Here is a 14,554-nt window from a genome sequence, read left to right on the forward strand (position 1 = left end):
ATCGATCACGTGAATTGATGATTGAAGTGAGAAAGTGTGTGAAACATGAACCATTAAATGAAGAATTCCCATTTTCCGATCCTTTTGATGATGTACGTGTTTTGATGATGCAAAACTAAATGGGGAAAATGCTATAGAACTGGTCATTTATTCGCAAGTGCGACTGATAGTGTAAAATAGGAAGCATATTTGTGTTTTATTTAGCGTATCAATGGCATTCTATTGAATTTTCTTGTTGGCTCGTAATTAATTATAAACGGTGAAAGTAAGGATACATGTAACTGAGCTACAATGATTGTATGTTGTGTTCAACAAAGTGAGGAAATCAAAGAGAGCAATAAAATATCGGAAAGTCAAATATTTCAAATTCCAGAACTGTCAAACAGAATTCCCCAAATGAGCGATTCGTTATTGATGATTTAATGGTTGAGTTTAGACAGAATGAAGCATAATAAAACCAATATTTCCACAAAATTCTATGATAAGATAACGATAATCTAAAATGAGATAAGGATATAATGAGTCCTTTGATTTCATTCATCTTTCAGTTGGTTGTGGTTACGGACTGGAAAAGTTGGATTTGATTTGTTTGTTTTGTTTATTTGTGTCTATTGCGCTGCTTAGCTTTGGTTGTAAATGCGAATGGTTCTGACGTTGATTGATTGTTTGATAGTACAATGTCGATGTTTTGATCAAGCTCGTCGTTGCTGTGTATATTCAGTATCTTTCCCGAGGGTCACTAAAGAGTTTTTTTGAGTCATAGGACACGGTTGTGGCAGAGGAACCATTTTTCTGGTCCAAGTTTTGGACACGGCATTTCTGGTCCAGAGAAGATAATTGTGGTGACTAATGGTCTATTTTCTTCTACCTTGATTGAGACCTTGACAAGAAGGTCTACAGTTTCATGCCCCTGAAATATTGGAGGTCAGCGAGGTGTTGAATGTGTGGATTTTTGGCTACAATTGTTGCTCTATCATTGATGCTGCTCTTGGAGAACAAATTTATTTCTTATGTGGGATTTTAATCTCACAGCTAGCGTTTTCAGAAAAGATAGCCCAGACGGCTTCATCATTTAAATCAGAGCTAATACGATTAAAAGAGGCAATTCGTACGGTGTTGTGGTACTGTGGGGTTATGGAAGTGAAAGGAAACAAACAAGGAACAAGGAAGGACTGTGTCCGTTATGTCGGAAGGTAGGTAGTGTCGCGTGACCTCGTTTAACGGGCAAGGGCTGCAATATGACGGACTTGAAGCACCTGTGGGCTCAGCCTATTGTTGGATAGCTATACATACTTATACTGAATATTGAATTAAAACATGCCAAAGCGTTTGCCTTGCGAACTTTTCTTCTTCTTATTTGGCGCTACAATCTCCAGAGGTTATAGTGGATTTCTGGAGTTACAGGGCAAATAGTAGGAGTTCCTGAAGCATTGACTAAGTGTCAATGCTGTCGCATAAAAAGGATGGCGACAAAGAGTTATTACTTTTGTGTAGCAACTAGTAGAGGCCAAAGATAAAAAGAACAAATTTTCTAAGAAGGTTGATGGCTTTCTGATTTCCACACATGTAGATAAACCTCGCAGGCGGGAGAAAGTATCTTTATATAAACATTAAAATGGCAAAAAATGGCATCCCAAACTAAGCTGGCCTACTCAAAGATTGGATGCATCCGTAGATAGAAAACTGCAGCTCTAGACCGAGATTCGTCGAAACGTATTGGAGACCTGGCCACGTCATCTACACGTGCTCAACTCTGAGCAGGTCGAAAAGAAAGATAAGTTCTCAGTACTCCAAGTTCCAAATATAGAGGAACTTGGAGTACTGAGTACTTATCCTTCTTTTCGACCTGCTCGACCTGTTCAACACTCAATATCGTAGTTGATGTGAACCGCCTCTCGATACGATTTTTAATATCTAGTTAGAATACTTTGAGAATAATTTAAACGGAACCTTCTTTTACTTTTCCTTTAAAAGCAGCTTTACTTACCTGATCATATTTTACGATTCCGGTTCCAGCTCATAATTGAGCGGTAATTTCGGATATAATTATTAAAACATAAATTTATATTTTTTATACAAATACCATCCTATAATGGTAATGGTGGTGTGTCAGTGTGTTTATTATTGTTTTTCTCTTTCGTCTCTCTTCTATCTCTCTCTTTCTCTCTCTTTTTCTCTCTATTTTTCTCTCTCTACCGAGTACCAATTCCAGACACACATTTCACTCAGAACAAAATGGCTTCAGCATGTAATTTCTCTTGCAGCAAATTCCTTTAAAATTGCACTTTCCACCCTGGTGCTGCAAAACTGCGTGCCTTTTATCCTTAGCACGAAATTACGCTCTGTACCGTGGAGTAGAAGGAAAATTTAACTGCAAATTGCGTTTCCAGTTTCCGTGGAACCGCCACCGACCATGTAATGAATTATTCCCTTAGCACATTTCTCCTTCCGGGTGGAATACACCGGCTTTCGCGCTGGAGTTTGCGTTTCGTGTTTGGTAAGGAAACCGTTTTATTACTTTTCTTCCAAAATGGGGTTAATGATTTTCAGCCCAACCTCCATGCACTTTATTACGCGCCCCTTTGTTGTGTTGATTTATGTAGAAATGGATTTAATACAAAATAAGAGATTCTCAAATGCACGAAAATGTTTGTGTAAAAGTCACAACGATACAAACCAGAGAGAAATAGTTAGAGAGAAGGAGTGTGAAATGAGTATGCTTAACCATGTTATGCCGGATTTAAATAAAATCATGTCCGTGTTAATCGGTGTGTAAGTTAGCTCCCAAATTCCCTATTTTAATCTTCGAGTCTCGAATTCTCTTTCCATCCCTCATTTTTTTGTTTGTTAATTTTTCCATTTGTTTGCTCCTCGTAACGCATTTTATACATAGTTCTGTTTGTTTTGCTACGTCATCTAGTAAAATGGATTTGGGAGGGGGCATCTTGGGTGGGGAGGATGTTTGGATAAGGGTAGGACCTTGCTACTAACACGCATTATACACATCTGGATGATTATACAACTCACACGCAACTCGTAATAAATCTTTTCTTCCCCATCACTGTTGACTTATCTACTTAGGCTTAACCTTACTTAATTTGTATTCTTGCTGTGTGTGTTTTTTCCGAATATTTTTCTTAAGTTTTTCTTTAAAGAATTCCTGCAACACATTGCAGCGTTTAAAATCATCCTTCTCGGGTTCTATGTTGGGCCTCATTTGCCTCGGTTGTTCTGTGCACCAAACGAAAAAAGATGTTGTGTTTATTTACCTAATATTTTTGCCACAACTGCTTCCTTTCAGACCCGAGCGTTTGAGTTTTCGTCTCAAGCGTCTGTTTGTTTTTAATTGAAAAATGTTCATGTTCCGTTTCCACACACACACACACACTGTACATCATCTAATCCCTTTGCTCCAATCGGGAAAGCTTCCTTTTTTTTCGCTGGTGAATCTCATTTCGGTTCCCTTTCGCTTGTGCACTCGGACGGTGCAAACCAAAACAAAACAGAAAAATGAAATAAACCGAAAAAAGTTGTGCTGAGGAATGTTTCCTGTGCCTGTGCCTTGGGAGATAAAACTTTGGTTTTTGAACGACTGGCACGTTACAGTGGGGGAAAAAATCGAGTGGGTTATACGTTTCGAAGACTGTGGAAAACATAAAATATGCGTTTTATGTGCAAAAACTTATTAAGATTAAATTTTGCAGGCACATTAAGTGTTTAAAAACCATATGGAATATTTCTTTGAAAGTAAAGCATTCGTTCTAAACCATTGGGGGTCAATTATATCCCCATTAAACGCCTTAAGGTAGACAAACGGTATGACAAAATAACCTTGTTATGATACAGTAATCAGCTTTGTCTGTCTGTCACCTAGAAGCGTTGCCCCTTTTCTTGCTTTGGTTCATTCACGTGCAGATGCAAGAGAACTTCTCCTCGACCCAGGTCATAGTAGTGTCTTTATTAAACCCAGTTTTGTGACCCCATAAGAAAAAACAAAACCGTTGGTTGGTTTTCTAACGGGATGGGGATACCGTGCGTGCGTGTGCCATGCTGGTTATGTTTATCATTAATTTACTCTCACTTTCCATGTACGCCCGCGACACATCACAATCCTTTTTTTCTCGCTGGTGCCTGTACTCTATCCTCCTTGCCATGATGTGTTGTGCTGGGGTGATTTTGGAACGAAAGAAAAAAAAAAAAAACGCACCAGAATCGAGCTCATAGCACGTTCGGAGGTGAATATTTATCATGGTAATTAATTATACCTCAACTTTCAGCGCGTCAGCGGCTTCTTAGCGAAGTGGAGCTTTTTTTTTCGCAAGCGGAGGTGGCAATTTCAAAATTAAGTAACCCCGAAAACCTAAGGCGGCAGGTGTGTTACGGCAAGGAGGTGCTGGATCAGAACGGCAAGACTAACGTCGAAAGCGAGTGAATTAATATTTTGATAAATTTAATTCCTCAATTCTGCGTACCCACCCATCTCCCGCCCGTTTGGGAATTCATCAGGAAATCCTAGAGCCTTTTCGTTTCGTCCAAAAACGGTGGAAACGCCAAACGTTTCGGGTGGGATGTTGATGAATTTTCGTTGCGGATCGTGGAACCTAACTTTGTCGGCAGTTTCCACCGTTGCCGGTTGCCGTTTTGTTTTTTTCCGAAATTCCGCACATTCATCCCTTGTGCGCCGGGTAAAGCTGCTCTTACCTGTGGCAGAAGTTAGCTGGGGAGCACCTTTTATTTTGGAATTCGGTTCGCTGCCTACGCTGGTTTTTGTTTGTTTTCGGTGTGGAATTCAGCCACGTCTAATTCGTCTCACTTTCTATCGTTTGTTCAATTGGTAGGGAGGGGTGTGAGGGAGCTGAAGTGAAATGCGGAATGACTCTTGGGGCAATGATTATGATTGTTGAAGTGAATGAACGTAGCGAATTGCATACCTTTAGGCTGTTAGACTTGAGACGATGTGACACTTGATAGAATTAATGAACACATTTTTTTCCGAATTTAGTGATGTGATGAAAATTGAGCAAAAAGAACAAGAAGAAAAGGAGTAAAACTATCCTAATTACAGGAAAATAAACTTTAAAAAACACCACATTTTTGACAACAAAATAAATATTCCAAGCTCAACCCTTTTATCATTCACTTCAAGAACCCTTGAAAATTGGAACACCTTTTTTTGGGGGACGAAAACGATTCGTTCCTCTCGATTTCCTTCTAACTGCAAACAGCCAGACCCACTAGACAAGCGTCCGGGCTGTGTGAGTGAAACTAAGTCCCCACGCAGACTCATTCTCATTTACAGCAAACGATGACACTAATATTGGTTTACGAGTGTGTTTTGGTGGCTGGTTATTGCCACCACCAACCGTTTAAGGGTGGGTGATTTTGTTGATGGGATGAATGTGAAGTCAATTGAATTAAATGGCCAGTGTCTGCAAGGACATTCGGAAGGTCATTTTCTGTCAACATGGTTATAAATATGGCGTTATAATGTAAACACGTACCATGCATAGCGTTACACGCGATCGATGTAGTAAAAATAAGTCCTTTCGATGTAAGGATACAAACTACCTTCGACAGTGATGCAAGATCGTCTAGGTGAACGAAGCGGAATGAATGTGCGTACAAAGCCTTCATACACCACAATCACCGACCGTCGGCGTTTTGTGCAAATAGCACCCTATATATCAAAATCTAGGTCCGTCTGTAGCAGCAAAAGGAGAATGTTTGCCCGACCGGCGGACAAGCAAAGACACAAGTATCTGTCTATAGCAGTGCAAATGGCCTGTTAGATCAATGGATCCACCCTAAACGGTTAGCAATCGACAGTGCTCTACCGGGCGGCAACTTTCCCGCCAGCAAATGTTGACCATTTTGTCTGATTTATGCAACACTCTCGCGCTGTCGTACTGGATTTTTCGCATTCCCAATATTGTAGTAATAAATATGGGAACAAAAACCGCCGTCAGGGGCACCATTGCTAAATAAATAGGAAAAGTACTTTTAATCCTAAAATAAAACCTAAACGAAGCAAGGAATTTAATACTCTGATGACATTTTCCCTAATGGCATTGGAGAGGGCATCACGGGGTCAACAGCAAAAAAAAAAGGAACCGTTCGTTCCCAGTTCTAAAACACAGTTACACAGTTCGGTTTGTGGCTTTCTCTGCTACACGCTAGTACATGGGGAACTACGCGGCCTCTTGTTACTGTTGCTATTTTGCGTTCGTTAACCAGCGCTTGGTAACATTCGACGGGGGACCGTAAGCCCAATTCACCACGGCAACACGTTTGTGGTTGCCGCTGCTACTGTGTCGGAGTTTTATGTTGACAAGCGCGTAAAATAAAAACAAAAACGCCACCACGCAAGAACATTCCGATGGGGATTCTAAGCCACCGCACATCGGATGAGGGGCATAAAAAAATGCGTACAATTTTGAACCATGCTCTGTCATATATTTTACGATAGGTTGCTACCAACCACACTGTCATAGTGCACGCGCGAATTGGCTTTCATACAGTTTTATTTCGCTGTCGCGTAAAGGGTTTTGGTGTATTTCTGTAGTCCGATTTTTCCTGTTATGCACGCCAAAGCCTATTGAGTAAACGAATGCCATTGGTAGATTTCGTAACTGATTGCATTTTTAAAAGCTTTTTATTTGGCTTAGTTTTGTTGTGTCTGTGTGCCGGGTTGGTTGCAAAATCTGACCGCTTTTATCACATGCATCCAGAAAGTTTAGTATGACAAATTTATGGTTTCATAGCTAAAAGAGAGCTCCGAACATTGATTTGTGCTATAAATGAATAGCAAGCTTTACGAAAACTATGCTCAGCGTCAGTTTCACTTCTAATCGCATCACATCCCATCCCCAATCCCTAAGGTTATAATCCCAAAACCCCCGGCTAGCACACAGGTCGTTGAATCATGTCACGGGTTGTAAGCCAACAAACATGCACAAATCGAAGGACCCCGCCCCGCCAGTTACTGTCGACCGGTAGGGATTTGGGTTGTAAAATTATAAACCCATCATGATTGTCATCGTGACAGAGTCGAGCAAGTGACGGAACAAGGCTTAAACCTACACCACTCTGCAGGCACACACACACACGCTTGCGAGCGAGTGTTCCGCATCTGTTGAGTCGCGCGTGGGATCATCACGCACGGGAAAACGAACGGCACAAGAAGAAAAAAAGCACAAATCCTCCCCAAACGCACATCATTAATCTCGGTGTAGGGATTTGGGGAGGCCTCGAGTGCAGACATACGCCTTTACCGGGATGATGATGATGATGATTTTCCCAAATATCCACTTCAAGAGGATTCACAGGATCAGCCTTCCATGGTACACGGAACAAAGGGAAGTTTTGACGCAAAACGTACACGCACGATCGAAAGAAGAACGCCAGGGAGTCATTTGACGGGTTGGTTCATTTTTGACTGCCGGTGGAAAAATCGAAGAAAAATCAAGTATGTGTGTGTGTGTGTGGTTGTTGTGTATAGGTATGTACAACTCGGATGTTCACACGATAATAAACCTGCACACGTCACGGCCTGTTGCCAGAACAGATCGTCTCATCCACAAAATTCCCTCACCGCAAACCGTGTGCAATCTGTCAACCTCATCGCTTAAAACCCGCATAATTATAATTAATAACTAATAACACACTTCTCTCACATCCTCCACGAGTTCGCTTAGATTAAACGCTTCCTGTTTTGTTTACGATACACTTCGAAGGATAAAACAGGTTTTGTTCCTAAGGGTGCTTCTTAATGCATAAAATTCACCTGACGTACATCGGCACTCCCCCGGATGAACCGTCAGCGGGATGAAACTATTTACAGTGTAGGTGATCGGATGCAACGCACCCCGCACCCGTTACCTAGAGCCCCGTGTCGGTACGCTTTCGAAGGATGCTCTTCGGTGTGAAGGGTTTCGCAGCGGGACCGCTGCTCGTCGGCGGTACATCCGGCTGTATGTCGGCACACTGCGATATGCTGCTAATGGTGACGGTTCGCGTACTGTGCCCATCGGTTGCGGACAGTAGCGAGTCCTTCGAACCGGGATGGCTGCCCGTTAGCTCGATCAGGGCAACGGTTTCGGCGACCGAATCGGGTGTGGTGGTGGATGGAAGAAGCCCATCCGCCCCGATACGGACCGCTGGTTCCGTTCGTTAATCAAACCGTTCGATGCTGGCCGGGGCCAGCTTGCCGGGCGGTGGTGGTGGCGGTGGGATGCACATTTCGTCGATCGTGCAGACACGCTCGTTGTACGGGAACTTGAAGTTGATCTCGCTGCCGGTCGTGATGATGGGCGTTTCGGCATTTTTCTCGAGTATTGTGTCTGTGGGGTTGGAATCGAAATAGGATGCAAAATTTGCGTTATGCTTCGATGGAAGAAAGGAGGATAGCTTGGTTGCTTTTGTTGTGGTAAAAATATCAAAGAAATGTAGTTAATCAATGTTTAATTTATAAAACTAGCCATGTAGCACATCCAAAGAGCCTATTGACTTGTAATGGAGGATTGAACACTTCAGAAATGATTGATTTTAAGTTTGTGCATGTTCTTACTTAACTTCAAGTGATGATTGGAATTTTCTGGAATCCATTTATTAATTTTGAACAATAATTATGCATTGTATTGTGGAGTCCTTTCATTGATAATAAGTTCTTTTACTCTCAATTTTTGTTTGATGTAGTTTGGGGGCATCAAATAATTCTCTAATGTCATGATTCAGAATCTGATCACGTTAATTGAGCCATAGCATTGCTTTAGAGGCCCAACTTCTTGACCTTATTTATGCGGATCCAAGAAGGATTCGTATTAGTAATACTGAGAGCTGAAGTCTACAAGGATCGACTTTGACTATTACTTACAACTTATTAAATTTGTATCATAAAACTTTGATGACATTCATTTTTCAAGTTCCATGTTTACATGCCAAAAACGCTGAAAAAGTGACATTTTCTACATATTATGTCCATTAACACCCACAATACACTGTACAAGTCTGTAGAATCCTCACACTGCTCCTATTCAACGCTTCAATCGCGACGGTGCACATCAACTGCTTGCCAGAGTACTTATAATGTTCCACCCGACAGTTTAACTTACATAAAAGCTGATGGAGTAAAGTTTCGGAAACCATCCCCCAGTGCAACGATTCTTACCTCGTTTATCCTCGTGCGTATAATAGCGCGCCCGATGCCTCGAGAGACAGAGTGCCGTGGACACGACGATGATGGCAAGTATGATGAATATTATCAGCCCACAGGCTGCCAGTATGCTAACGCTGCCCGCTACACCGACAAGGGAAGATAAAACGGAACAGCATATGTAAAGGCTAGATTGGGAATCGAAATTTGCCAGATAAGCTCCTTCCTAGCCGGCATACCTTGCTCGAGAAAGTTGTGCGACGTGCTGGCAGCATCATGATCCTCGTCTACTATCACCTCCATGCAGTCCTCGACACCGTCCTGGTGCAGCCCGTCGATGCGCACCTCGCGAAGCCGTTCAGGTAGAAAGCAACGTGGAACTTCCTGCCAGGGAAGACGTGGGGGCTTTAGCTGCAACAAAAAAAAAAGTCAGAGCAACCGGGCAAGGAATTAGCACTAAACGGCTAAGCGATGTTGATAGAGAATGGAAGGTTCCCGGCTTTTGTCTCTTTGAATGCTTTTCGGTGTCAGTGAAAATGACTCTCTAATCTGGTGTTTCCGTTTGATGGACATATGCAACCTGTGCGAATGCTCCTATTTGTATAGTGCAGTGTAACGTGTAACCTTACCTTATTCGATTGTGTGATGAGCGGTCCCATATGACACCAGTCGCATATCAAGGGGTTGTTTTCCAGCTTGACGTCGGTGATCTTAGCGAGCTGGGTTGCGTAGCGTTCTGGGATGCCGTTTAGCTGATTCCGGGACAGATCCAAGAACTAGACAGGGAAAACCAAGAGACAAGACATTAAATACACCACCTTACTACAGTGGAGAATGAAAAAGCTGACAGCAAACATGAGCCTCGAATGAATGTGCTTCTAGCCCTGTTGGTATGGTAACTCGTTACCCGCGTTAGTGTTCGCTTTGATGCAATGCAATGACACGTCGTCACAGGGTCGTGCTCGCTGACAGGTCAATTGCTACCAGTACGCTGCTCGTTGTTTTCAATTGCATGATTTGATTTGCTTTGAACGAACTCCGCCCCGGCGGTTGACACTGGAAACGGATTGATGGTGTGTTTGACTTTAACGTTACGCACCTTTTCGGAAAATTCGGATCGATCGTTGCGAATTGCACTTTTTTCCCAGTAGATTCGGGTGCGATAGTTTTCGAAATCGATTTTCCGTCGAATTTCACACGTTTACAAGATATTCACTATTTTCAATAAAGTTTAAAAAAAAACTTCAAATTCAATAACTTCTTTATGTGAAGAGGGTTTTTTTCTGACGGTTTGTGTGTGTTGGCGTCTTAAGTTGTGTAAAGAAATGTACTTTTTACATTCTGTGAAGCAAGGTGTGTGCTTGCACAGTGGAAGCAACTCGCCACTCCTGCCAGAAGTGCATTACCACCTGAAAATGGCGTATGCAGTTTGAAAAACGACTTATGGAGCAAACCGACGTTTATCTTGCGGTGGTTTCAGCCTGAGTGTATGCGCTTGATAGTAAACACAAGCACATGGTATAAATCAAATATTTCATTTTCCAGCAAGATGTGTATTTAGCTTTCCCTGTTTTCCTTTCAGTTTTCCCTTGAAAAAAAAGCTTGTTTTTGGTGTGCCTATTTATCGTCCGAAAATTGGATTTTTCCGGCAGCAGCAGACGTATATATCCTAATTCGTTCCCACACAACCCATACAGTTATAGCTATGCTACGTGAGGTAGGAAAATGGGGGAAAAAATAGCAACACCATTTTCGGTAAATCATATCCACCGCACAATGGGTCGGTTGATTGAGAATCGGTGTGTGGTGAAGGAGATTGGAAAGGAAATCAAATACTAGTTTGGATCTCGGTTTTATTCTCTAGCGCACCTACACCACCTGGATGTGTGTGTGTGTGTATGTGGTTTGGTATGCGCTTTTTTCCATCAGAATATACCCAGGATTCAGTGATAAGATTTGAAGTGTAGCTGCACTACATTTCCGCTTTGCACCACCGGAACTGGTTCGAGAAGAACCACTGGTTTGAGATTCTGAGATGGTTGGTGTGGTTGCAAATTTGTACTGGGAGCAATGATTCTTTTCTACCATCGTTGGTTGAGTACAGCACCGTACAGTCGTCGTGTTTTGCATTATGAAACGCCGACATATGATGTTTCGAAACCGGCACACACCGTTCCTGCCTGATTGTCTGTCTGCAGTGTAGCGGAATAGTCGGGATGGAAAATCAGGATCTTGCCTTAGCAATCACTAGCTGACGCTGAAGTTCCTGGACCTACATTCGTCCTGGTTGTTTATCATTGTGAAAGATTGTGAGTAGCAGTTTCAGGATGTATAAAATTACGGCTGTTAATATTGATGCACCTTTCTCATACGTTGTGCAACTCATTGAAATGGTGGTGCTCGGTGGCGCGAACTATCTTTTTCTGCATCATAAGCAGACCACCATTGTTATTGAAAAATGAATCTGCAGATAAAGATTTCCAAAGATTCCCCACTGTTGTGGGCGTTCCATTTCCTTAGACGAGTATGGCATACCCATCCTCCGTAAGCGAATAAGAGTGAATACGGATAAATCCTGCCACCCACGACGATCCGGGAGAAAACTTACCTTCAACTGGTGCAATGGTTCGATGATTTGTAGCGTGATGTTATCGATATGATTGCCAGACAGATTGAGAGTTTCCAGACGTAGGAATGGAGTGAAGAGGTTCGGTGGCAACGCGCCCATATCGGACACCATCAGCCCGGTGATGTTCTTTATGACCTAGGAAGGTAAGAAAAAAAATGGAATATTTTTGGTGTAAAGGAACAAAAAAAAACCCCCTGGACGTTGTGCTCGTTATCCTGCTGTGAGGGTAGACATTTATAGCTATCGGGTGCAGTATGTACATGCGCCTCAAGGTAATGATAGATGATCGTGTAGATACACACCTGTATCGTGTCCTCCATTTCGCTCAAATCCAGCTGCAAATTCCCACTAATGTTAAGCGTCTGCAGGTTCCGGAGCGGGCGGAAACAGGCCGGCTCAATGTGGGACAGCTTGTTGTACGAAGCGTCCAGATGTATAAGGCTGGTCAGGTTTTCGAATGCTCGGTCTGCGATTTTGGCCAACCGGTTACGGGAAATATCTGAATGAAGTGCGGATCAAAGTACCAGATTCGTTGAATAAATTGGAGAGACTACTACGGCGTGACGGCTTCTACTTACCGAGATATTTCAAACCCCTTTGGGAAATGAACAGTTCATCGACGATCACTGAAAGCTGGTTGCCGTCGAGGCGTAGCTTTTCCAGATGCACCAAGTCCTTAAACTCTTCCCGGTCAAGAAATTTTATCTGTTGGATAAAGTTGGTTAAATATAGTCAAAATTTTGTTGGGTCTTAAGAATGAATACCAAGTTGATAAAATATTCGTCTAATTCTTACCTGATTTTGACCCAAGTCAAGTTCTGTCAAGTGGGAAAGAATGTTGTAAATCTGTGGATTAATGTTGGACAGGCGACATCCTCGTACTTTGAGTGTTTTTAAATCCTGGAATAAAATCAAAATCGCACTTTGTGTTAAACATGTTCGATATCGTGCTTAAGCTAGGAATTGGAAAACTACAGTACCTGTACATCTTTGAACACTTCCGGTGGCAGATCGTCGATGGAGTTGTGGCTTAGGTCCAGGTACTTGAGCTTAGCCAGATGCAGGAACAACCGCTGATTAAACTCGGTAATGGAATTATCTATCAGATGAAGTTTTTTGAGTTCCTGTCGAGAAAAGAAAACAAATAGCAATTCTCAGATTACCAAGATAACAGTTCGATTGTATTTATCCTCTTACCTTCAAATGACCAAACGTGCCACTAGCGATGTTATCTAACCGATTGCGGGAGAGATCGAGCTCGATCAGATTGTCCTGCCCGCGAAAGTTCTCCATCGCTAGCTGGGTGATGTTGTTGTGCGAAATGTCAATCAACTTGAGCCGTACCAAGCCCCAGAAGGAACGATCGCCCACCGAGGGTATGTTGGCGTGAATGATGCGTAAGATTTCGAGCTTTTTGAAAAACTGAAACTGTGGTCCCACGTTGATTGGATGGCGCGTGTTTGAGATTACGAGTATCTCGACGTCCGGATCAAAATGGGACAGTGGCGGAATGATCCATTCCACTGCGAAACGAATAAGGAGAGTAAGGAAAAGAAAGTGAAGTGAAAGTGAACAATATTTTGTTGATAATTTCATGAGTATTTCATTGCCCTGCGGTTGCGATACAAAGGTGATTGATTGAATTTAAAAACTACCATCTGGAATTGATAAAACGGCATCAAGGCCTATGCAAAAGTACTACTTCAAAGCCACACACCTTAAAGGCATTTCATGGCTTCAAATGATAATTGCACTGGCATATCTAACGATAATTAAGAACAAAAACATATCCTACACATAGCTCTATAGATTTGCGAAGGTTCATTCCTTCTGGCAGACATTTGTTCCTCCTGACACAGCCTGCCTAAAGCTATTCATTTGTTGGCAGCAGATTGTTCTTTATTGTGTTCATTTGATCATCTTCGAACACTAATGGGTGTGTGTGTGTGTTTTCTTTGCTTTGCTAGCATTTCTTCCTTCCCCCGAAGGCTGGGAAGATGAGTGTCTAATGAATTGTGGTGCGTGTGTGTATTTATTCGATTAACATACCTTTGTTGCAGACCGTACGATAGCGTCCTTCCCTGTCATCACAGTCACAATCGTTGGGACACTTGCGTGTTGCGTTGACTGCTGCCATTGTCCCAGAGACCAGGGCGAGAACCATGATTAGTACAGCCGTACGGATAGATATGTTCAAATTCATTATGGTATCTGGGGAAAATTGCAAGAGAAATGGTGCGAACAGGTTAGAATGGTTTAGTTTGTAGATATAACAAAAGTCATTGGAGATTGTCGCATTGAAAAGCTTACATGAGAAGGTTTTGTGTAGAACAAATTTAAATTATTGGGTTTTTTTTACTAGGATTGTGCAGATTTTCCTTCTTTAATGAGAGTGTACTAAACTTCGATTGTATTATTTTAATGGAATCTTTTGTTTTCAATCAATTTATATCATAATCATTGGAAATTAATAGAACTTTCAACGAACAATTATTGCTCTATTTGCTTGCTCCCTTTCAATTAATTGTTTTTTACAATAATGATAATGACATGTTTCTACGATCGCCCAGGTGATCGCCAATAGGCGGTGCTTTGTTCCAGTGATGGAAAATAAACAAAACAGATTTAATTTAAAAGTAATTGAATGGCTCACAATAGAACCTGCTGGCACCTGGTCGACAGATTCATTCTGGTATTGAGCCAATGACCCCGATTTTATTCGCTTAGGGCCTCTGATGCTGTACATTGTTCACAGCTGGATGATCAATGCGAAC

General features: G+C 42.1%; 1 protein-coding gene across 1 annotated transcript; it reads right to left on the reverse strand.

Moving 5' to 3' along the window:
* Positions 1-7,882: 7,882 nt before the first annotated feature.
* On the reverse strand, positions 7,883-13,917 carry LOC126560449 (insulin-like growth factor-binding protein complex acid labile subunit). Its single transcript, XM_050216407.1, has 11 exons — positions 13,830-13,917; positions 12,978-13,303; positions 12,761-12,904; positions 12,576-12,680; positions 12,359-12,485; positions 12,083-12,279; positions 11,760-11,915; positions 9,781-9,927; positions 9,391-9,562; positions 9,167-9,295; positions 7,883-8,339 (listed from the first exon to the last, which is right to left on the reverse strand). Exons 1-11 carry the CDS (start codon positions 13,915-13,917, stop codon positions 8,170-8,172), a joined length of 1,761 nt encoding a protein of 586 aa, XP_050072364.1. The 3' UTR covers positions 7,883-8,169.
* Positions 13,918-14,554: the final 637 nt, after the last annotated feature.

The sequence above is a fragment of the Anopheles maculipalpis genome, chromosome 3RL, assembly GCF_943734695.1.
Source record: "Anopheles maculipalpis chromosome 3RL, idAnoMacuDA_375_x, whole genome shotgun sequence".
Lineage (NCBI taxonomy): Eukaryota > Metazoa > Arthropoda > Insecta > Diptera > Culicidae > Anopheles > Anopheles maculipalpis.

What these genes read in the sequence shown, in the direction of transcription:
- LOC126560449 (XM_050216407.1), bottom strand. Translation starts at nt 13,917, where the DNA reads ATGGCAGCAGTCAACGCAACACGCAAGTGTCCCAACGATTGTGACTGT. An exon ending in GCACGTTTGGTCATTTGAAG is followed by an intron (nt 12,905 to 12,977) that starts GTAAGAGGATAA and finishes TTTTCTCGACAG; the next exon opens with GAACTCAAAAAACTTCATCT. An exon ending in TCATCACACAATCGAATAAG is followed by an intron (nt 9,563 to 9,780) that starts GTAAGGTTACAC and finishes TTTTTGTTGCAG; the next exon opens with CTAAAGCCCCCACGTCTTCC.